Raw genomic sequence first — 21,954 nt, 5'->3', positions numbered from 1 at the left:
AAAATACATATACTGTATATAAATATTTATACCATACGCTCAAACTAAGGATTTTTGGATCAAAACTAAGGTTAATTTTTCCTGGAGCCAATCATAGTTTGTTCCTGACGGTGAGGATATTCAGAGAGAGACAGAGTACGGATTTGGATGTTGTAGGATTATACATCTGTCTGGCTGCTAACCTTTGTACAGGAAGTATCACAAAGCGTCTGAGAATAATCTGTAATTAAAGACAGATTACACTCCACACAGGTCGAAGTATTTATTATTTCACCAATATCCATTTCTTGATATACCTGCCCACTATGCTGCTAAAAGAATATTTAAGATCCATTTACAAAATAAAATTAGCCATTACTTATTTCTTTATGTGAAGAGGTGCGCAAATGCCCAGAAAAAATAGTTCTTTAATTTTTAAAATAAGGAGATAAACCTTAAAATAAATGACTGGCTATGACTAAAACATAATTTATCCAGGTTATCTACAGTAACATGTATATGGAACTTTGATATTTTCCAAGAGTTCGATTATAGTCTAACAAAATTAGACTATAATCGAACGACCGAATAACAAAGTATGTACACCCGATTAATTCTGAAATTATGAGTTAATACTTAAAATTTAAAATAATGAAATACAGCAAAATGATTTCTCTTTTTAGGTTACATGCTGTCGTGTGTAAGCAGCGATCCAAGCATGGCGATGTCTGTAGGACCTCCGTTGCTGATACCGCTCATGTTATTTGGAGGATTTTTCATGAATAGCGAGTAAGGTCCTTCTGGGTTATTCTGTCTCTTGTTAAAAGAAAAAAACTCAACGGTTCCTAAGCATAACAAAATGAACTCGATAAAGGTTGCGTTTCATTTAAGCACTAGCGTACCATACTCTCTGTTTTTAATTTTAAATCTCGCAAAGTCAATTTTTGTGAAATTCAGCCGATTCATATTCACGTGAATTTGAATTCATATTCAAACTTTCCTGTTGAATTTAAGTGTTCCCCGATTATAACTGGGATTTAAAACGACATTTCTTTTTAATCCTGCCTTCACATCAACGAGCGCATTTCTCTTTAAGAATTCATGCTGTTGCAGCCTGTTTCAGGACCAGTCCCATCAGATAATAGGTGGTCTGAAGTGGCAACACGTAGACAAAAACAGTTGTAAAGGAGTCCGAAATGAGCTACAATGCGATTATATGAAATCAGTTTTCAAAGTTGTAATAATAACTAAAGCTATCTGTTTTGCTAGAGTGCTGTCATTAGGGGCCACTTGCTATCTAATGAGGGACCGGTTAGTTCTGAAACAGACGATATCACCCCACCTTTTAAATAAAGTCAATTAAACTTTTGGCAAGGCCCATCTGTCTGAAAGCAGTGCAATAATCAGGACAACTCAATACAAAACAGGTTTGTTCTTCTGTTAGAATTAAGCCATTGTGTTATCAGTGTATTTTAAATCCTGCCGGCTGCAAAAAAAAGCAGATGAAAAGATAAAGTAGTCCTGCAAATATCTTATAATTTTTCTGAAGCTATACAGCTTTAACTATTTATAACTTTCAGTTTTTCTCTTTTAGTGCTATTTCATTTTCAGTAAATTTCGTAATTTAGCCCGAACTGCTCTTGTGGATTCCAGCTGTGTGGCTGGTCATGCAGCGTTTTCTTGAGCTGTTGATTTTGACATGACGTTAGGAAAACGGAGGGCAGAGAGAGAGAGAGAGAGAGAGAGAGAGAGAGAGAGAGAGTTTGAAAATACTCAGTGTGGGTAGTATAGCTGGCAAAATGTATGCTTCATTAAATCTATAGTTTATCTCGTCCATAAACAGCGACTTTGACGCTCATGAACAACAAATTTAATTCCGAAGTAGAGAAAATAGGGGGAAAGGTAAACAGGGGGCTCAGGAGTGGCTTCTCATTCTGCAATTAACGCTAGGGAAGAGAAGGTTGAGCTGTAATAGTTATAATGGCGGCACAAACGAAACTGCAATCTTTGTTATTACGTGTAAGGAACTGATCGAATTTCTTCACGGATATGTTATTAACACTAAAATATCATGTAGACTAATAGAGAGTGCCATGTCATAGTAAATTCCTCAAGAAGAATAGTTAATTTTTCCTTATTATTTATTTTGAAGTATTTTTCTTCTAATAGCATCTCTGTTTATATTCTAATAATATTTGCTCTCATTGTGTTTATTGAAATTTTCCTGTGTTGCCATTTTCTTTCTTCTTTTCTTAATTTGATGCTATTGTCCTTTGTTCACATTTAACAAACTGAACTCTCATTTACATTTTAACCAACGCTACTCTCCTTTAGTCAATATAAATACCAATATATAGATGTAAACGAGAACAGTTTTTATGTGCTTAATGCTCACTGAAGTGTGCTTCTCAGAATTGCTCATCCACTCGATAGACCTCTCTAAAATCATCCAAATTATTCCAGATTTTAAAGAGTTTATTATGCTTGTATTCGTGGTACGTCTCAAACTAAGTCAACCAGAAAATAAAATTGTGATTACTTGAAACAATTTTTGTCAATTACATTTTAATTTTTGAATTAAATTTAAGATTGCGCTGTGTTATATTTTTCTCATATTTCTATTCTTCGTGATTATAGAACTTGATTTTTCTGATTATTGTGGATTGCCAATAAAAATATACAGGGAAGCAAAGCCTGTTAAAGTCGAAGGAGGTTTCATCGTTAAAAATATTCCTGTTATTGCTTTCAACGTGTTACAAATATTTCAAATATGAAATAGCTTTTTAATTTTCTTCTCCTACAATCCATAACTTCACCCTCACCGCGAAACATTATATTTTTAAATTCAATTTTTTATATTTTTATTCAAAATTTCTACTTTTTTTAAATTTTTACGTCCAAACCCAATCCACCCATCCATCACTTCCACAACACCCGACATTCACTTCCTTATTTCCCCATTATTCTTTTTTTAGAATTGTATTGCCCTTGTGGGTAGTACAGTTGGTAGGATCGCCGTTCTCTCCACACCGGATGGAAAATACCTAAGTTCGAATACCGTTGATGGCAGGAGGAATTTTTAGGGGTCTTTTTTCACAATGTGGCTGAGTTAGTCGGAAACTTGGGTTTTTCGTCCAGCAAACAGAAAACCGACCACAGAACACACGTAATTTACAGATATTATACATGGCCTTAGTTAAATCCAACAACAACATTTCTATTTTTAACCTATCACCAGCCACGCTTGAAGCTTATTTTACCTCCCCTTATCCTGTCTCCACACATATAGTCAACCATTTGTTATTGCAATGGTTTAAAATATGCGGTACAAGGAAAATCATTATTCTTAATATCTGTCATGTTAAATGACAGATATTAATAATAATTCTATCCTTCTATCCGTTTAAATGACTCAGTATTTTTTTGTATATTGTTTGATCTATTGTTGTAGGAAATAGTGGGTATTTCTGTGTGTTGGGGCTGAACGTTGCAAAATACTGTAGAAGTCTCATTATTTTGTATGATGATGTGCAGAGTTACTCTTCATAAATATGCTTCAGTGGTGAGGTATGCCAATATTCATAGCGATTTTTTATTGTAGTAATAGTAGTGTTAGTGGCAAATGAAGCAACAAAGCAAGCTTATATAGCATCAGCCAAAAAAAAAAAAAACACACACACACACATACAAACGCATTTCACTCATTCTTACCCTCTAAGAATTTGTCCGGTTCCTCATTAAATTTATTTAAGCTATCAACTTCAACAACAACAGATGGAAGCCTGTTCCAACAATCAACCACTCACTGGCTGAAGCCAACTTCTGCACATCTATCCTGCAACCATCCTTCATCAATTTAAATTTATGCCCCGTCGTGTGTGTGTGGTCTCAGCAGGAGGAAGAATTCCGTTCACATTCAGCTTACTCAATCCATTAAAGGCCTTAAACACCTCAATCAGATCTCCACGCAAGTGGCTAATAGCCAGATGCTGCAATTTTCTGAACTGAAGCCTTTCTAGGTAAGAAAGCATCCTTTTGTTCCCTTCACTAATCTAGTTGCCCTTCTCTACACCCGCTCCAGCAGATCTACATCCTTCCATTCGACCTAACCATGGCTTTGTACAAAGGGATAATTATATCAACTCCTTATCCCTACTAGCAAAGTTTCTGTATATCATTAACAAGACCCCCATGAGCTGTGCTGGCAGCACATTTGCACTGCTAACAGAATTTCATATCTGATTTCACAATTACCCCCAGGTCGCTTTCATTTTCTACTACCCTGAGTGTAGTTCCATGCATTTTATAAGTTACTCTGAGATTACTACTACCCATATGCAGTATCTTGCATTTGTCAATGTTAAACTTCGACTGCCATTTCTCAGCCCATCGATCTAAGTTTTCTAAATATTGTTGCAGTAGCATACTGTCATTAACCATCTTGCCAAACTTTGTTTCATCTGCAAACTTTGACATTAAGCCTTTCATAAATGTCATTAATAAATATTGAAAGCAACAATAGACCCAGCACTGAACCCTTAGGGATTCCATTGATAACATTAGTCCACGAAGAGCAGTGCCTATTGATCTCCACTCTCTGTCTTCTTCCACTTAACCATTCCTTTACCCGCAGCAGTAACTTTCCCTTAATGCCACATTGCTCCTGTTCATACAGCAGTCATTTATGTGTAACAGTATCAAAAGCCTTCCTGAAATCTAAGTATATGATATCAAAATTATTTTTTTAATCTAGTTCCTTGGTCACTGCATCATAACCTATCAGATTGGTTAGAGAAGATCGCCTCTTAACATATACAGTATAATTGCATTTCTGTCCGGATGGTCCTGCAATACTTCTTTAACCAGTGACTCCATTATTTTCTGTAATATTATATGTGACACAGAACAAGTCAACAACTTTCTATACAGACATATCAATCAGTTTAATTTTGAACGATGCTGTAAAACAAATACAAAAAAAAAAAAAAAAAAAAAACTATGTACAAACATATTACTAAATGACTTTAAACAATCAAAAAATTTCAGCAGTGAGAGCTAAATCGTACAGAAATACAAACTGAGCAGTATTTATTATGCAGGGAAGTGTTTCTGGACTGAGGATCGCCCTTGAGTAGATCAAGGGGCCATTGCAGCTTTCCATACAATTTAAAATACTTGAATACGATCTCGAATAAATAAAATATTTATTTATTTATTGTCCGGAAATAAAAATGCTGTTGCAACAAGTGGAAATTTTATAGAATCAAGTACTCGACGAAAACTGTTTTATCTTAAAACACAGCTACCTTTTCCTGAAAATTAAATCAAAATTTATGTAAAATAGGATTTATTTACTCACTGATGTACTAATCATAATATTTCGAATCGTTTTTTAGCTCAGTTCCAATATATTTCACTTGGGTCAAATACTTATCTTGGTTCCAATATGCTTACGAAGCCTTGGAGATCAACCAGTGGAGCGCTATTGAGGAAATCGGTGAGTGCATTACTCGTCTTCATTGTAGATTTTTTTTTTTGGGGGGAAAGCACATGGACATGCTACTTCATATAGCCTTTTTTGTTGTGTATTAAGTATGTGAAGTTGTACGTTCACAGGCCAATATGTTTGTCGTGCGGGCTGAAAAACTTAAAAAAAAAAAAAAAAAAAAAAAAAATCGTAAAACTTAAATAACCCAAGGAAAGAATTGTACTTCCTTCTGAAATCAGCCAATTTCTACCTCGAAGATACCTTGAGGTGACTTCCGGGCTTCTTGAACCCAGAAATCTCCAAATGAGCAAAAAGTAGTCAAACTTACTCTAAGAGATAGCACTTCGCATCCTAAAAATTAGGGGATTAATACTGCATATTGACTGTTTGTGGATACCGGGTGGTTATAAAATAAGTTTCCTTATTCAGGAGACCCTATTGTCAAAACGGTTAAAGATAGCGCTGTAAAAATCTGCGTGCGACACATTTTCGCGTAGCATCTCATTGGGGATGTTGGCTACATGCCGTTTAATACTTGCTTTCAATTCGAGCCCGTGACCACCAAATACGGAGGATGCGGAAAATTCAGGGAATGACCACCGCATATCCCTAGAGTATTATGGCCTTAGTTGCTAATGCTCCTAAAAAACCAAAACAACAACAACTTGCTTTCAAATCTGTATGACGCCACGATAAACTCTGTCTTTCAGGTATCCCCATAGCCAGAAATCACAGGGATTGAGATCTGGTGGGATTGAGGGCTGGCCAGAATTGCGGAAAGTCTCTAGAAATGATACGATCATTTCCGAATGTTGAACGGAGCAGTTCCTTCACTTGTCGAACAAAGTGGAGAGAGGCACCATCTTGCATGAACACTACGATCTCCAAGCATTGCCTTTTTTGCAGAGCGGGAATAATGTGATCTCTTAGAAGAGCGCAGTATCGTGCACTAGTTACCGTACACCTTACGGGAGGACATGAAGTGTAGACTCTTCAAAGAAAAATGGTCCGATTATAAACTCTGCTGTGAATCCACACCATACTGTAACGTATAGCCTTAATAGACGAGAATATTCGGCAGTTTTGTGCATTTACAGCCCCATGAAGAGTGAAATGTGCCTCATCAGACCACAAGATCATTCGAGCCCATGTATCGTCAAGTTCCATACGAGCCAGAAATCGAAGAGCAAAGTCTATTCGTTGTTGCTGATCACAAGACTTTAGTTCTTGCACTACGTGAATCTTGTACGGGAACCAGCGTAAAATTATTCAAACCCCTTTACGTACAGTAGACCAAGGAATGTTCAAGTCTCTTGACACACCTCTGGCAGGCACTACTGACTGGTTGTGTTTCGCATTCTGACCATTGCAACCACCACTGCATCCACTACCTCCGTTCCGATACGTGGTCGCCCCCTGCCTGGAATTACACCTAACTCCCCGCCCGGTCACTTTAAATTTCTTTATTAGTTTTTGAAGCCCCACTGACGTCAAAGGTCCTTTACGCAAACCTTTAAGTTTCTGATATTGACGTAGTGCTGCATTAGCCCTACTGTTATTCTGGTAGAACAGATTTACTAAAAGAGACGTTCCTTTTTTGTAAGAGCTATAATGGTTATTAACAGTGGCGTCGGCCTTTCTGCTTTTATCTAACAGGATGTCAATGTCATTTGCGTAAGCAGCGTGTCTTGAAGAAAATGACAACTTTTACATATGTGCAGCGCCGTTTTCCCCCTGGTGGCGGAAATTTGAACTTTTTTTTTTTTCTTCTACAAATCACTTTCCTATACCCTACATGACATATCGATTTTGACAACGCTAACTCTGACCGCTTTGACACGGTCTCCTAAATAGGGACAATTATTTTATAACCACCCTGTGTATTCAATTCTACTTTTCTTTTCTATACTTTAGTGGAGTAGCATATTTATACATATTTATACAATATCCTGGTGTTGAAATATAACCTCCACCAAAAAAAAAAAAACAGAAAGAAAATTGAGAATTTTTTTTAATATTAAAGGTGTCTGTATGAAGGTCCTGGCGAGTAGCGCAGTGGTTATAATCACCAGCCTCCCACATCAGATGGGAAAGGTCTGAGGTTGCATGGTTTTTCTCTCGGAAACTGTTGTTTTTTTTTTTTTTTTTTTTTTTTTGTGGAGTTTTCGCCAGAAAACAGAATAAAATTACAGATGCAATATATTGATGCCTCATAGCTTTAGTTGCTTTGGCACTTACCTCACAGTAACACTCAGTAACCTAACCCTGCATAAAATCAATTATGTATTGGCTGATTTTAATATGAAGATTAAAAAACCGGTAGGCAGAGTAATTATATTGCCTTTATTATTTTTGTTTCTGTGTCAGTGTGATCTCCTGGATCATTCTTGTTGGATAACCACCATTTCTGGAACGGAAAGGAGAAGGCATATTCGTTGGCTGTCGGAGGCACTGTAATATCTATCCACTTGTGGATAGTTTCTTATCCAAAATCGCAATGATTTCGATGTGATGGATCCAATCTTCGTTCTCGCCGCACAAACAGGTGTCCCAAACTGTTTTTGGTGGGGCTTAATGGAGCCATGGCTGATCAGAAAGAATCTGGTTTCCAGGTTCGGTATAAACCAGGCCAGGGTGTGTTTGGTCAGGAAACTGACGTCGGGTATTTCTGGTGGCTTTGCCTTTGCTTCCGGAGGACTAGCAGGACTGCCATAAGTTAGTAATTTTGGACCACAAGCTCTTTTTGTTCATGGTATGGTTGTCTTCAACTTGAGTGGAGATTCCCAGGATGTTGTTTGATACACTGGTCTTAGCTCCATAGAGGAGGCCACAAAAGGCGATGTAAAGATCCGGTGGGTGATACTAGAGATTACCTGGAGAGCTGGAGTAGAGGTAGTTCTGCAAGCTCTGGTCAATCGAAGGAAGAATAATCTCTGGATTTGTTTGAGTTTATTTGCGAAAGTTATCCTTTCCACCCTGCATAACCGTACTGGGGCGCCACAAAAAGCTATTGGAAGAAATTCAGCTGAGTATATGAGGTTGAGGGCCCGACCTTTGGGCCCCCAGTCTGTTCAGATCACCTGTGCAAGCATGGCTGCCCTCATGGCAACCACACAGTTGGTAGAATCGCCGTCATCCCTACACCGGGTAGAAATCAGTGTTCCCTACACTGAGATCGAATCTCTTCGATGACGGGAGGAATTTTTATGGGTATTTTTCACAACGTGGCTGAGTTCGTCGGTCTCAGGCGAAAGTAGCGTGGTTTTTCTCCCGGAAATTCGGGTTTTTCATCCAGCAAACAGAAAATCAACCTCAGGACACACGCAACTTTCAGACAGTATACACGGAGAAAGGTGGCCTTAGTCGGCGATGCTCCTAAAAACCCAACAACAACCAACAGCAAGCGTAGCTATGTATTCCTTGACTTTGCCCTTGATACAGTCCAAGTGTGGCATAAAAGTCCGTTTGTAGTCGAATAGGATTTCTAGATATTCCACTGTGGTGCTGATTTTCAGGAATTTACCCTGAATGTGGATTACAGGAAGTATTCAGATGTCTCGAGTAACCTTAATTTGGAACATCTTGGTTTTGGTAAAGGAGATAGCTAGCTTGTGTGTTTTGGCCCAGTTTGAGAGTGCAGTCAGGACATGATTCGCCGCAACTCAAGTGCGGTCCGTTAGGATCCCACAAGAAGAATGATGAGATCATTCGCATAAGCAAACATTGTGGTTTACTGGAAGAAGTTGCAAAACCATTCGTTCAGCACCTTGTTCCATATAGCCGGACCCAGAATGGAAACTTGAGCGCCGTCTCTGGACGTTAGCTTGGTTAAACTGTTGAAGAGGGTTTTGATAGTAATTTTCCTTTCTGTAAAGTAGCTGGTGAGGCTATTGTAGATTTCTGGTGTGTAACCTGTTGTTATTTAGATTCTGAATCTTCTCTGTTCCTGCTGAGCTGTAGTAATGCATCTGTTGTGGAGTGCCCAGGCTTGAAGCCGTGCTAGCTAGGAGCAGAGAGTCCTTTATTCTGGTACCTTATCAAGAGTCTGGACAGAAGTAGCCACTCCTGAACCTTCCACAGGACCGGTAGAAGCGCAATGGGGCGTTAGGCTGCTGTTTGATTTGAAGGGGTGGGTCTTGAGAAATCAGCCAGAGATTCGCCTGCTTCCAGACGTCCGGGAAGCAGCCCTCATGAAAACATATCAGACCAGCACCCATGGTAGAAATTTATTCCCAGAAAAAATTTATACCATGGGTGCTGGTCTGATCTTAATGAAATGGATTGACTTTAAAGCTTAATCTTCAGTTGCAACCACACTATAATTTCAAGAGGCCATGTTGTTTTTTAAATGAATTTAATTCTCAAATACCGATTTTAGCAAGCTAATTGGACTAGTGCATCCATTGGTTAATCATTATAAGGATATATCTGATTATTTTGGATTTATTATTTGGATGAATTTTATTTCATTTTTCAACATATTTTTTAAAATTTCTCTTTAAACAGAGTGCCGGAATGGAACTGCGTGTATTCCTGATGGAGAGTCAGTGCTCAAAAATCTCAATTTTCGGGCGGTAAGTTTTTTTCTGATTTGCACCTCCTATTTCAAAGATATGGGAAGTGCGACTGGATTTTATTTTTTTGCTCGCATATGTTTGGTCTTAAAATACGAGGACTGTTCAATTTTAATTGAACAGTCCTCGTATAATAAGAGCAAACTGAGGATTGTAATATGAGGACTGTTCAATTAAAATTGAACAGTCCTCATATTACAGTTCATACAATTCTTCATACAATTTTAAGTCCTCATATTACAGAACTTCATTTTTTAAAAATTTAAATGAGTCACCGTTAGCATTAAGACATGCTTCCAATTGCTTCACCAATCTATTTATTCAAATTTATTTATCCATTTATTTTCAAAAAAAAAAAAAAAAAAAAATTAGAAACATTCTTAGACGCTATTTTGACTTCAGTGTCCGAATTGAAATGACAGCCTTTTAAAGCCAAACACCTGAAATCCACGTGGTGAAAAATCTGGATTATACGCGTATGTTTTGGGTATCTCCCACTGCGTCTCTGAAGTAAGACCTGAATCAGGTTGGCAACGTGTGGTAGCGCGTCATCATGAGGCAGGCTGATTCTTTCTGTTAGCTATTCTAGTCGCTTGCTTTTGATATTGAGGCATACCGTTCCAAGTTAAGGTTGGCATCAAGTTATTAAAACAATACCACAATTTCGAAAAAGATGGTCATCATAACTTCTTAAGGTCATATTCTGTCATAACTTCATATTCTGGAATCGATATCAGAATGTAGTAGGGAGTACTTGAAAGCTTTTGCGACTGTAAAATACTTTCACTATTTTCTTGATCATTCTACGGCAGCGTTTTGAGTAGCAACCTTCACCTTACATAGCTAGCCAACTGTTACGAATTTCTCGTGGTTTTATGGTTCAGAAGTTAAAAAGTGAATCATAATGTGCTAATCCGTTTTAGCCAAACCACCTATGTGAAATGCCATACAAAACATTATACACAAGCAACAAAAACAAAACAAAACAAACGAATCGAAGCATGGTCTTTTTATAATAATAAAATTCTTTAATAAATTAACTGGTATACATTTTTGATACGCTGCAAGATAACCAGAGGAATCTTACAAAACATTTCCTATACAAGTGACCAATCACAAAAATACAAAGTTCAGCTGCAAATTAACCATTAAAGACAAAATATCTGAACAGGGAATTAATCTTAATAAAAACAAGACTACAAATTAAGCATAATATAAAATGACATCGGCATACTAGGACCGGCACTTGCAAACCTGTCCTTTACATACAGTAAGATAGCCCAAGATGTCATCTCGATATGACCTGTCAATTGACCATAGGTCCAAGTCGATGTTGAGCGAGTTGAGAGTGTCCAAAGTCACATTTGGGTCTAAGTCACAAAGTCATCATAGTGTCAATAGACACTATGATGTGCCCAAAGTCACATCATAGTGTCTATTGAAACTCTGTAGCCTCTGGAGCCTTGAGCACAAAGAGGGGGTACTGCGAAGGTGTCTTCCTGGCAAACGCCAACCAACCGTGTTCCAGATGTTCATATGATCATTCTTAGATGAACACAGATGAAGGAATGCCTTTATTTTCCGCACGTGGGCTCTGTAGACTGCGGGCGTGTATGGCAGGTTGGAGCATAGTACAAATTTGGATGTCGTGTAGATCTGGTGAGACCACCCGTTGGCACACTTCAGCATCCAGAATTCTAGACCCCATAGTTTCTTGAGGCTGGTGGGAAGTGCGGTCGACCAAACTTCTACGGCATAGGAAATCACGCTACTGAAGTACGTTTCGAGATATTTCTTGATTATTTGTTTATTGTGAGCTCTGCATAAATCTATTTTCATTCCCCAGAAGGCTCGCAAGGCTTTGGAATGCTGGGCTTGGATTTGTTGTTTAAAAGTGAGATTCGCGTCTAGGATTATCCCTAGGAACTTGACACTGTCTGTGGGAGTCAAAACCTTTCCTGCTAATTCCGGAAGTAAGGTATCAGCGGATGTCATGCGACTTGGAGAAAAGATGAGATAGCTTGACTTCTTGGGGATTAGCTGAAAGACCAAAAAATTTGGCATATTTTATTTTATTTTATTTTATTTTATTTTATTAATAAAAAGATACACAACAGGTAACCATTAACAGTGTATCTGAGATCAGATCAATAAACATAATAACAATAATGTGAAATCCTACAGGACGATAAACATTGATACAAATTCAAACAATAAAGCATATGTACAAAAGAGGATTGTATTAAGTTAAGTTACCGGTAAAACAAGTAATAATTAATCCGTTAGAGAATAGAAAAATAATATAACAAATAATAAGCTACAATAATTAGATGTGAGCTAGTCACTTTGCAGTTTAAGTGAAGAGGCAAACTTGTGGATGGAGTTCATCAGTGATTGGGAGTTGTCAAAGAAGTCAATGCGAGAGTCATTTGCTGATTTGCTGATTCTGTTCAGTGGACTGAACTTCATTAAGTCCGTGTTGGCAGAGTCAAGGCGAAACGGTGTAAGGTTCCTGACTTGTCTACAGGGAGCATTGAAGTTTATTTTACTCAGGATATCAGATGCTTCATAAATTCCAGTGATTACTTTGGCTAGGAGGGCGATGTCAGCAGTAACTCTTCTAGTGCACAGAGGCCTTAGATGAAAGTAATCACACAGCGATTCATAATACACTGAGTGATAGAATAGAGGATTGCGGTACGTAAGGTAACGGATAAAGTTTTTTTGGACTGCTTCAATTTTGTTAGTTAAAGTCTTTGTGTGAGGATTCCAGATGGGTGAGCTGAATTCAAGGATTGGCAGTACAATAGTTTTATAAAGGATAACCGCATATCTGTAGTTTTTGAACTTGTATGTGTTCCGTTTGATGAATCCCAGTGTTTTGAATGCTTTGCTGGTGATTTTAAGGACATGGGCATCGAATTTAGCACTGCTGGAAAAGAGAATCCCTAAGTCGTTAACTTGGTCACACCTTTCGATGATCACAGAGTTAATACTATACTCCGTATTCATTAGTTGTGGAGATCTGCAAGATGAGAAAGTGATAACTTTGCACTTCGAGGGGTTAGCAGACAAGCCATTCAGAGATAGCCACAGAGAGAATTTATTGAGAGCACATTGAAGTTGTTGAGAATCGGTAGTCTCCTTCACTGCTGAGTAGATCTTAAGATCATCTGCATAGAGAGCAACTTGAACATTGGAGGTGTAGATGAAAGAAGGAAGATCATTTAGGAAAACAATGAAGAGAAGAGGACCTAAGGGAGAGCCTTGTGGTACTCCGCTTAGTGGTATAAAACAGTCTGAGTTCACTTGATCGATGATAACGCTCAAGGAACGATGCGTAATATAGCTGCGTAGCCATGAGAGCAAAGGGTCACGGATGCCATACAGCTTAAGTTTTTCCAGAAGTTGTTCGTGCGGGACTTTATCAAATGCCTTAGATATGTCTGTGTAGACTGCATCAACTTGTAGGTGGTTATCAAGAGCTTCAGAGGTGTATTGCCAGAAAGGAAGTAAATTTGTGACTACTGACTTGCCACTGCAGAAACCATGTTGATTCTGATCGATAAAAGGCTTGAAGAATTCGAAGAGATGTTTGTGCACTGCTGTGTCGAAGAGTTTAGCCAGGCTGTTTTGCAAGGTTATGGGTCTGTAATCGCATACGTCATTTTTATCACCTTTTTTGAAAATAGGAACTATATTGACCTGCTTAAAGTGATTAGGATACTTCCCCAGCCTGAGAGACAGGTTGAAGATCCGCAGTATGAGGGGTTTCAATGTAGTGACAGTCCTTTTCCAAAATAGGCCTGGAATGTCATCTGGGCCTCTAGTATAGTCATTTTTCATGCTTTTTAATGCCGAGTTTAAATCTTCATCAGTGATAAAGAGATTAATGAGGATATCATCTTTAACAGGTGTGAAGTCAGGAAATGAGGCAGGTCTCAATGTATCATTTGTTTGAATTCTAGAAAAGTGTTTGGCAAACTCTTGAGCAATACTGAATTCGTCAGATAAGAGAATTCCATCTGCGTTTCGGAGTTGTAACTTTCTACTGGTTATGTTCTTATGCTTCATGAAATTCCAGAATGGTTTGATATCTCTGTGAGTAAGCAGACTATCCTGAACTGACTCTGTATACATGTTGTAGGAGTTTAATATGAGAGTTTTCACTTCTTTGCGGAGTTGGCTGAATATTTCATAGTATTGACTGTCACCTGTTTGCTTATATTTGTTTCTGTAGAATTCTTTGGATTTAATTTTACGTATTAGTTCACTATTATACCAGTGCGGGTAGGTAGAGCGTGCGGTAAGATGGGATTGAGGAACAATGTCAGATATAACTGAATGGACACAGTTAATCAGGTTGTTGGTGAGCACATCGATGTCATCCATAGCGTCAGCGAGCTGCTTGTCTACGTTTCTTAGAGCTAGGTTGAGCAGAGGCCAGTCAGCCTTTCTGAAATTGAATCGAGGAGTACGGGAGCTGCATTTGAAGTTATGAGAAGTCACTGTGATGTCAAAAGTAATTGGTGAATGATCCGAGTGAAATATGGGGTTGTCGGTGTGAACATCTATATGAGTAGAGGAAAATATTAGGTCGAGGTAGGCATTTTCTCTGGTTGGAAAGTTGCAAATTTGTTCCAGACCATAGCTGTGAAGCATATTAAAGAGAGCCCTAGTCTGCAGTGATGGAGAAGAAGATTCTAAATTGGCCATTTGACAGTTAAAGTCACCCAAAACCATTGCTATGTCGGCAGATTGAATTAGTGGGAAGATTGATTCCAGCGAGCTTTCTAAGTACTGGAGGTCTATATTAGTTAAGGGAGGTGGAAAAAGCAATACTATTAAAACCTTTAACTTGCCAAGATGAAGAAGGCAGTATACTGATTCAATATTTGTGAAATTTGATGCAGTTTCACAGAGTATATGGTTAGAATGTATAATAGCTACTCCGCCTCCACGAGATCCTCTGTCCTTTCTATGGATTGTATATTGTCCATCTATAATCTCCTGATCATCAATATTTATGGAGAGCCAGGTTTCAGTGAGCAGGTAAATGTCGTAAATATGTGAGCCTTGGATTGCTCTGAAGTGGTTTAGGTTGCTAATTATACTCCTGCAATTCTGAAGGTAAACACTGAACAGTTGGGATCTGGGGATTCTATGACGAGAGGAGAACGTAGTATGTGTAGATAGCAGGGTATCTGATTGCTATGCCGGTGGAGAGGAGATTTTGGACTCCCTTGATGGTCTGTCCGTGAAGCGTTTTACTAGAGCCCCTGATAAAAGGGATCTTAGATTCAACACTTTTTCTGTTTGTGATGGAAGGCATGTTATTATAAAAGATGAGTAGGCGGGACATCGTGTCTTCAGAGAACGGACATCTACTCCGAAACCATATTCTTCTTTAATTAGGTTGATAAGATCTTCAGATTTAGTGGAGGGTCCAAGTCTAGAAAGAAAAATTCGGTCTTTTGTGGGAATAATTGTGATATTATACTTGTGTTTGAGTAACTGAGATTTTTCTGCAGTAGTTACATTCTGTGTTTGATGAGTTATGGCTGGAAGCTTGGAGAAAGTACCTTGAGATATAGATGCTTTAATATTTTCTGACGGTTTGTTCTGTTTTGATCTTTGGTGCGATATTTGAGACTGGCAATCAGAAACAGGTTTACTCACTGTGGCGGCAGATCTACAGACAGGTTTGCAGACCTCATTAGATGTGGCAGCAGTTATTTTTGCATATGTTGCCTTAACTGATGTTGAAGAGGATTCCGCTTGGTGACTCTGAGCTTGTGAAATAGAAGTACAGACAGAACTGTTCCGCAGAGGAGAGTAGGTGGGAGGAGTGGTTCTATTTACATCAGAAGAATCATCTAACAGAGTCTGTTTGGCAATAAATTGCTCAGTTGAATGACTTGAATCATGAATGTTAGCAGGCTTGGGCAAGTTAATATTTGCAGCAGTAGAACTATTGAGGCCGGTGGAAGGTGAAGGTCTGGTCTCAGTACTGAGGGCATCGTCAGTTAATGAAGAATTCGTATTCACTTTGAGCCCATTGGTGTCGAGAGTAGGTTCAGAATTCTTCCTAGCTTCCCTTAAGTGGCAAGACATAACTGATGCGAGATTTTTAATTTGGGCGTTAATGTCAGAAATTTCAGCCTGTTGATTAGCTAATATTGTTTTTATACCACAAATCTCCGTGTATAGCTCGCTGTTTCCTTCATTGAGTGTATTAGAATCCAGGAGAATTTCAGAGTTTGCAGTATGAGGTGCACTGATTAGATGAGTTTGAATGAGGATTTTCTGCATAGTGTTAAAGAGTAGTTCCTGGAATTCAGTTGATTGCAGAATACCAAAGGTTGGATTCAGAGTTTCCGTAGGGAAGGAGTTAGCGCTGAGATCTTCTGACAGCACAGATGTTTGAGTTGATGCATCTGAGATTTGATGCGACAACAAAGAAGGATTAGAGGCTTCATCCATGTACGATTCAGAGTCGGTATTTCTAGTTATTGGCATGATATTTGTCTCAAATGTACTAGAGTACGGCATTTCAACTTTGTTAGCCGAAGAGGAGGAAAGTGACTCAGGTTCCGTGCTGTTTGGCGTTGCAACAGTTATAGGGCTTTTCTGAGAATTTCTGAGTCGACATCTATCACAACAGAATGATTTCCGCCGACTTTTATTTAATTTTTTCAGGTCAGAATGTGTACAGTCATTGCATATTAATTGTTTGCACTCAATACATTGGACAATGGGGTCAGAGCTGGTCCCACAGATGGTGCAGACGTTAGAATTTTGACAGGAGGTAGTATTTGTCATATTGAATTCAGTTACTGTAGTTTTACTAGATAATTTAATATCACCACAGTTGTGGTTTAGCAAGCAATAGGCACTGTGACCAGCCGGTCGCCTTAGTTGCCCTGCAGTGAAATCCACAGGGAGCAGGGGACTAAGTAGGGAGCGAAGAACAGAGCGGCTAGGCAAAACTCTAATGCCTGGTCAAGGTCAAGTGTCTGTTGGACACATGTATAAGTTGAACTACAAGATAATGGCTGAAAGCGCTTGTATGGAGTAGCGGAATGAACATGCAGAAATTCATTTAATACTTATCTGTTGTCCGTTCAAATAATACAGTACTTGCACCTGGCAGTCCAAGGGCCTATCCTTATGTGGTGGCACTAATAGGAACTTAATACTTTAAATAAAAAACAGACAAAACAAGAAAAGTTTACGGAGCATATCATACAGACAGCCGGACACAATCATCCCCCTAGCGGAAACCTGGCAGAAATATTGGCAGAAAGTATTAAGGTAGTTGTTTAAAGTTTCTGAGAAGGTTTGTATTTCTTGTGGATCAACAACCTGGCGTTTGCATGGCAAGTAACACACAATATCATCAGCATACGACAAGAACGCTGGAACTTGATCCATAGGTGGAATGAATATTGCAGCGAATAGTAGAGCTGAGAAACTAGCGCGTCTATTTATCCACCTGCTGAGAACTGTGATCTGTAGAATGTCCTTAACTTGAACATCTTTCTTAATTTATAAGCACAAAATCTTTTTTATTTGTCATTAAAACAAAAATTTTCTTCTCCTATGAAATTTACTCGCAAACTATACGGAAATACCTTTCTTCCTGACTAGCTTGATGCTATTTATGCTTTCTCTATTATTGAACGAATCCAGAGATTAGACTTCGATTTGTGGTAATAGGCACTCTCGCGGCTGACAAAATGGTCGCTATCGCTGTCTTTCTGCTGTGTAGAAAGGCCTAGGTTCAAATTCCTTCTTGACGGAAAAAACTTTTTCGGGCTTTTTTTTTTTCTCAACGTGGCCAAATTAGTCGTTCCCGAATGAATATTGCATGTTTTATCTTCCGGAAACTCGGGTTATTTCCTCAGCATAGCCTCAATTATAGATGCAATACACTGATTCCGGCATCCAGTCCCAAACTACGGATATGCGACCTCTCCCACCACGGATGCACTGATCATTAGTCACCAGTTGATAGTTGCTTCGTTTCTCAGGCAAGGCATTTAACGTCCCTTTCTCACAACCGAGTCAGACTTTTTTTGCGGCAGCTTGGTTGATTAAGTTATTTATTTATATTCTTTGAATGATTTAGTGACGTCATATCCAATTCCATCGTCATTGGAGGTCTTTTCTCTGCTCTCTTGACTGCCCTGAAGATGTTAGTGTACTTATGCTAACGAAACGTTGTTTTATTAACCAGTATTTCTGTGTTACCTCAGTTTCACGTACTTCAATTTAGCTGAGTGTTTCAGGATTAATTATGAGCTTTTTTGAATTTATTAAATTTTTATAGATGTTTATATAAACATATTAGTCAATCTATTAGTCAATCACCGTACCCTCTTAAACAATTGGGGTGAATTATCAATATATGATCTAAAATATCTAGTTCATTAATAAAGTATATAAATTATTTAGCCATAATCTGGTAAGAAACTAAATAATTTCAAAATGTGTCATGGAATGCAACATTTTCTAAAATAACTTTTTAATAATTAAGAATTTCGTTAGCAGTCAGCTTCGTTGCATTTTTAATTTTAACGAAAGCTTCGTACTCTGCGTTCTATTTACGCGTTAAAAGCTTGACGTTCGAAGCTGAGGTATCGGACCACAACTTTAGAACTAGGTCACTGGATATAGTGTCCATAAATTATTAACTCCAATACAAATTATTGTATAACAGGAACTACAAGAGATATCCACAGAATTTTTTCAATGGAAAGGACGTGTACGTATGTATGTTTTCACATCACAGGGTGGCACCCGGACCTATATCCATTTCCACCAATATAATTGAAGGCATATTACTCATCTAAATAGGGTGGCCTGTTAATGTAAGTGTGTGTAGTATGTTATAGTGAACAGGCCACTCAGCCACCAGGTGATAGCCACAATTGAGCAAATATCACCCGATCCTTGCCCTGGAAATGGAAGGACAAATTTCAATGGAAACAACTCAAAAAGTTATTCCATATGGACACCGTTTGTAGCACGTATTTTTAGGGATATTCTAATGGTTCACAATTTCGCGCCAAGTGTTTTCTAGCATTTTAAGCGTCACGGAAGAAAGTGATTCGCTCGCGAAGTTCATCTAGATTTGCAAGGGGCGTACGATACCCAGATCCTTCACATAACCCAACAGAAAGAAGTGTAATGGGGTTTTAATCCGATTGAGTATATCCACACAAACGTTCTCCGATGTAGCGAATCTTCTGGTTTCAATGCTTTGAATGCTGTTATCAACCCTAGTGACATCTATACGATGATGTATAAAACTGTTTGATCGGCTCTTTCAAATGACATACACATTATTGATATATCAGCTCTAGTTTGCGCTTAATAATCGTTTGTAATGTGGCCAATAATATATGAATATCCTATATAAACCACGTACACTTGTTTCATAACTATGTGTAGAATTTCTCATTACAAGCTATTTGAATATGCACTTAGGTTTTTTTTTTTTTTTTTTTTATTTCCAGGAAAACTTCAACTTTGACATTGGGATGTTGGCTGTCTTGCTGGTAGGGTATCGTATTTCAGCATATCTCGTGTTCCTTTTGAAAGTCAGTATGAAAAAGTAAACTCTTCTTTTCCGAGTTGAATTCGAGTTGTGTGCGGATATTGTAAATATACTTAAAAAAAAAAACCTACAAATGCATGTACATATTCATCTAAAGAATAATGCTGTATGTAATAAATAAATGGCTGTTGCTTATGCTGAGATAAAATGAAATAAAGCTCCACTTGAGGAGAAAAATTGGTACGGGGTTGCTTAGTTAATGCAGCAAACAAAATACAGAGCCTCTCAAATTAAATTTTGCCCGTTCTGCTATATGTGGAGATTTTTTTTTTTTTTAATAAACGTATTTTTAATACATTTTCTTAAATTGGTATTGATTTTAATGGGATGCCGACTTATATTTGTATATTTTCTTTGTTCCAAGATTAAAAAATTGGAATTAAAATTAAAAGAGTGGAATCATATTAGCGGAGAATCTTATACTCCCCTCTGGAAATCACACTTTTTAATCACAGAAATGAAAGCATAACGAATCACACATTCTTCTAGTCTCTTTAATTGATAAGTTGACCACATATACAATTCCTATTTGCTGTCCCATATATCAGAAGTCCGACTAGAAACACGCAGAACAATTTTATTACTGACTTCGTTACATTCGTCTTTGATTTTCTGGGATGATAGTGAAAATAATGTTCGGACGATGTTTGTAAAGCAACTGGACACCCGACGCCATTTCTTAGAATGTAACTTCCCCCTCTTCCAAAGCCGATTTTATCATCTACAAGTAAACAAACAACTCTTCGTTCCTCTAAGAAAAATAGTTTTAATTTCTTTACATTGTCGGTTTATAATCATTAAAATCTTTTTATGGCTCTAGTCATCCAATTTTGGGCAGTTTTAGACATGGTGGACCGCGGACTGTCCCCAAGTTTATGGGATGGGGGACTACATCTCGTCTGAACCTAACAAAATCCCTCATCATCTAATCATCTACATTCCTGGTATTGAAGGATTTTTCTCAGAAATCGGCGAATTGTCCCTCTTGGCACATCGATCTTCTTTACAACCTTACACGACTATTTCTTGTTTCTTTCTCCAAAGCGGTATCGGATAGTAATGATACCTGTGGCCGTACAAACTCATTCGGGCAGCACAACCAAATAATCTTCAAATCTAGTGATCATTTCTATTTGCGTGTCATTGCACAGGCAAGCAGCATGCATCATGGTAACAGTTTTCTGGGATCCTGTGAGAGTTCGGCGTTTTGATTTCTTTTCTGCTGAAAATATTGAGAAGGTGACACGTAGTAAACTTTTTTGCTCCAAAAAATCAAGAAGTGCAACTCACGTAATGTCCCGGTAGATTATCTGCATGACACGAAACATTTCTGCAGGGGAAGAGATTATGCCTGTTTCCAAACCATACTTTGATGAAGAGACCAAACGACAAAGTGATGAAATTGTAGATAGCAATAAGTCACGATTTACTTCAAGGCGCCACCGAGACAAAAGTAAAACAACAAAGATAGTGAGGAGTTAAACAGTAGAAGTTGATAGATATTTCGGGTGTACATTGTATATTATTCAGAAGGAATCAGATAAGGAATTATCGGAAGGTGGAGCTCTCATTTTTAAAGGTTTCATAGACCGAGAAAAGGTTCTTTTCTTCTTTTTTTTCTCCACAGACTGATGGTAAGGCGTTTGTCAATTTTAATTTCTTTTTATTAATGTAATGAATGTACACTGACTCATGAGAACTTTCCTTTACGTCTACATCAGGACAAGTGTTCGAAATGGTCTCCTTGAACGGCAATGCAAGCCTCGGGGCGTCTTCTCGCAGATTCGTTCGGCAGCCACTCAACTAGAAGTTTTGCTGCAGAACCTTTGAATCATGAAAGAGAAAGAAGCACACGAAGTGTAATTAAGCTTGGCAGAGTGTAACATAACAGAATATAATTTAACTTGGTAGAATTAATTTAACATTTGGGGTTAACTTTTGTGTGATTAACCCTAAATATTGTGAAGAGCTTTAGTAGTCTTTAATATTAAATGTTTCATTGATAAGATAGGTAAAACATAATCTCCGGATGATAAATTAAGTTATTTACGAGATTATGCTAATATGACTATTTATGATTATTGATCATGATTGGTTCTTATTTCTTTCAAATAAATTTAGTTAGCATTCATTATTTAGACATCGCACAACTATAACTCCTGGATCTTTTCGCTAATCGGAGAAAGGAATGCATAATATCAGTTATCATATTATGCATAATATTAATCCTTAAAATTAATGGCATATACCATTAGTTTAAGGATTAATTTTATATCAAGATCTTAATCCCT

The 21,954-nt window shown here is 37.9% G+C and overlaps 1 protein-coding gene across 1 annotated transcript in view; it reads left to right on the top strand.

The window, feature by feature from the left end:
- Nucleotides 1-21,954, top strand: part of LOC150087168 (protein white-like) — a 138,154-nt gene that overhangs the window by 97,586 nt on the left and 18,614 nt on the right. Inside the window, exons 14-16 of the mRNA XM_090372389.1 lie at nt 663-768; nt 5,376-5,476; nt 9,974-10,041. Of these exons, the coding sequence (XP_090228515.1) occupies nt 663-768; nt 5,376-5,476; nt 9,974-10,041 (275 nt within the window). The remainder of the gene's footprint in view (nt 1-662; nt 769-5,375; nt 5,477-9,973; nt 10,042-21,954) is intronic.

Source organism: Mastigoproctus giganteus, chromosome 4 (assembly GCF_048544385.1).
Source record: "Mastigoproctus giganteus isolate SK-2022 chromosome 4, ASM4854438v1, whole genome shotgun sequence".
Lineage (NCBI taxonomy): Eukaryota > Metazoa > Arthropoda > Arachnida > Uropygi > Thelyphonidae > Mastigoproctus > Mastigoproctus giganteus.
The sequence above is the reverse complement of the archived record's forward strand: the minus strand, read 5'-3'. Positions and strand labels throughout refer to the sequence as shown.